The sequence below is a fragment of the Suricata suricatta genome, unplaced genomic scaffold (assembly GCF_006229205.1).
Source record: "Suricata suricatta isolate VVHF042 unplaced genomic scaffold, meerkat_22Aug2017_6uvM2_HiC HiC_scaffold_645, whole genome shotgun sequence".
Classification (NCBI taxonomy): domain Eukaryota; kingdom Metazoa; phylum Chordata; class Mammalia; order Carnivora; family Herpestidae; genus Suricata; species Suricata suricatta.
The window spans coordinates 1-2,539 of record NW_021913613.1 but is presented as its reverse complement, the minus strand read 5'-3'; the positions used below and the strand labels follow the sequence as shown (position 1 = coordinate 2,539).

At 69.1% G+C, this 2,539-nt stretch overlaps 1 protein-coding gene across 1 annotated transcript; it reads left to right on the top strand.

Annotated features, from left to right (window-relative positions):
* Positions 1-4: 4 nt before the first annotated feature.
* Positions 5-2,523, top strand: LOC115285283 (serine/threonine-protein kinase LMTK1-like; the record flags this gene model as incomplete). The annotated part of the gene is made up of 2 exons (XM_029931589.1): positions 5-2,218; positions 2,331-2,523. Coding segments are annotated over 2 exons (2,407 nt in total), but the record flags the coding sequence as incomplete, so codon positions are not given.
* Positions 2,524-2,539: the final 16 nt, after the last annotated feature.

Here is a 2,539-nt window from a genome sequence, read left to right as displayed (position 1 = left end):
CGCCGGCGCGCCCCCGGGCGTGGTGCCCGTGCTCAGCGCACACAGCCCCTCGGTGGGGAGCGAGTACTTCATCCGGCTGGAGGAGCCCATGCCCGCCGCTGGCCACGACCCCGACTGCGCCGGCTGCACCCTCAGCCCCCACGCCGTGGACCTGCTCCCCGATGGTGGTGACCACGACAATGACTCGTTGGCCATGGAGCCGCTGCTGGGCCATGTGCCACCCCCTGAGGGGTCCTGGGGCCGCGGTGACGACTACCCGCATGGGAACCATGCCCGGGACTCGTCCTGTCCACTGAGCTCGCCTTCACCGGGGACCTTCATGCTGGCGGAGCCCAGGGAGGAGGACAGCAACTGGGGCCCAGCTGCCTTCTGCCCACCCTTCTTGGAGGACCCGCTAGGCACGTCCCCCTCCGGAAGCTCCGGGACCCGGCTGTCCCCAGGGGGGGAGGAGAAGGGGGCAGCCGAGGCCTGCAGAGCCGCCCAGCCCAGACACTGGTGTTCCAACGTGTCTGCCAACAACAACAGCGGCAGCCGGGGACCAGGCTCCTGGGACCCGGGACAAGTGGGTGGCTGCACGGACTGTGGGCCTCGCACAGAGCACACCTTACGAGCTGTCCCTGAGCTGGGCCGTCCCCTGGCCCCAGAGGACCCCAGAGAACCTCTCCTTGGGTCAGAGGGGGCCTCCTCTGGCCAGGAGCTAGGCCGCTGCTTTGGCATCCCTCATTTGTGTCCTGCTGAGGGCCTGGCACCGGCCATCTGCCTGGTGACATCCTCCCGGACAGAGGCAGCTATGAGCCGGGCTACCAGCCCCCAGACCGAGCCCAGGCTTGCGGAGGAAGCGGAGGGCCCTGCCAGACCTCGACTCCCCTTTCCCTCGGTTCCAACCCCATCCCAAGAGGCAGCCCCGCTTCCCGCCGAGGAGGCCAGTGCCCTCGACACCCTGCCCGCCTTGCCCATGCCCGCCGGCAGCTGGGAGACTGCCGCTGAGGCGGCCCAGACCCTGGACAGTTCCGGCAGCTCCCCTGAGCTGGGGGCGCCCGTCAGTGAGGACGAGGACATGACAGAGGCCACTTCTGGTGTCTTCACCGATTTGTCCAGCGATGGCCCGCTGGCCGAGAAGCCGGACATGCCGCTGGCTTTCCGCTCTTTGCAGAAGCAGGTGGGGACCCCCGACTCCGTGGACTCCCTGGATATCCCATCTTCAGCCAGTGATGGCGGTGGCTATGAGGTCTTCAGCCCGTCAGTGACTGGCACTCCCAGCGGGCAGCCCCGAGCCCTGGACAGCGGGTATGACACAGAGAATTACGAGTCCCCTGAGTTTGTGCTCAAGGAGGCACACGAGCCCTGTGAGCCCGAGGCCTGTAGGGAGCTGGTCTCCGAGGGCGAGAGCCCTGGGCCCGAGACTCCGCTCTCCACCTCCTTCGGCGGCCTTGGTGAGAAGAACCCCTACCGTGACTCAGCCTACTTTTCGGACCTGGATGCGGAGCCTGACTGCACCGCAGGCCCCCGGGAGAAGGGAGCCGGTGGCCTGAGTGCCAGGCTAGAGCTGGACCTGGAGAACTCTGGGCTGCGGTCTGCACAGCCCTCCCTCGAGTCTGGGGTGGCTGGAGGGACCCAAGGCACTGGTCCCAGAGAGGTGCCACCACTGCTACCGCCGCTGCCACCGCCTGAGGACTTTTCTCCAGAGCCAGGCGCCTGCCCGGAGGGTCCCAGACTGGACCCTCCCTGGCCCCAGGGCCCTGCCCAAGAGCCTCCAGTGCCCAGCCCCGGAGGTTCCAAGGTTTTCCTGCTGACCCCGGTCCCGCTGAGCTCAGAGGGCCACCTCTCTGACCTCCAGGAGGCCCCAGTACTACCGTCCGGACCTGCCCAGCTGGAACGGACAGGGAGTCCTAGTGCCCCCAGGACCCCACTCTGCCTGGCCCTGCCGGGACAGCCTGCAGCCCCAGAGGGCCGGTCGGAGGAGGAGGAGGAGGACAGCGAGGAGAGCGATGAATCGGATGAAGAGCTCCGCTGCTACAGCATCCAGGAGCCCAGCGAGGAGAGCGAGGAGGAGGCACCTCCTGTGCCCGTGGTGGTGGCCGAGAGCCAGAGCGCGCGCAACCTGCGCAGTCTGCTCAAGATGCCCAGCCTGTTGTCGGAGGCCTTCTGCGAGGACCTGGAGCGCAAGAAGAAAGCCGTGTCCTTCTTCGACGACGTCACCGTCTACCTCTTCGACCAGGTGCGCGGCAGCCCCAGGCTTTGCGCGGTGGTGAGGGTCCCTCCGGCGGACGGGAGGCCGTGGGCGTGGCCGCTGCTGGCGCCCCGAGCCACGTGCTGTTCTGACCCTCCAGGAAAGCCCCACCCGGGAGCTCGGGGAGCCCTTCCCTGGCGCCAAGGAGTCGCCCCCCGTGTTCCTGGCGGGTGGCCCCCGCTCCCCCAGCGTCCCCGGCCGGCCCCGGCGGGCAGACCGCTCCTCCGACGGCTCCGCGGCGGAAAAGGGTGAGCTGGGGGCGGGGCGCTGGGCGCGGCGGGGCGGGGCCGCCGGTTGGACCGTGACGTC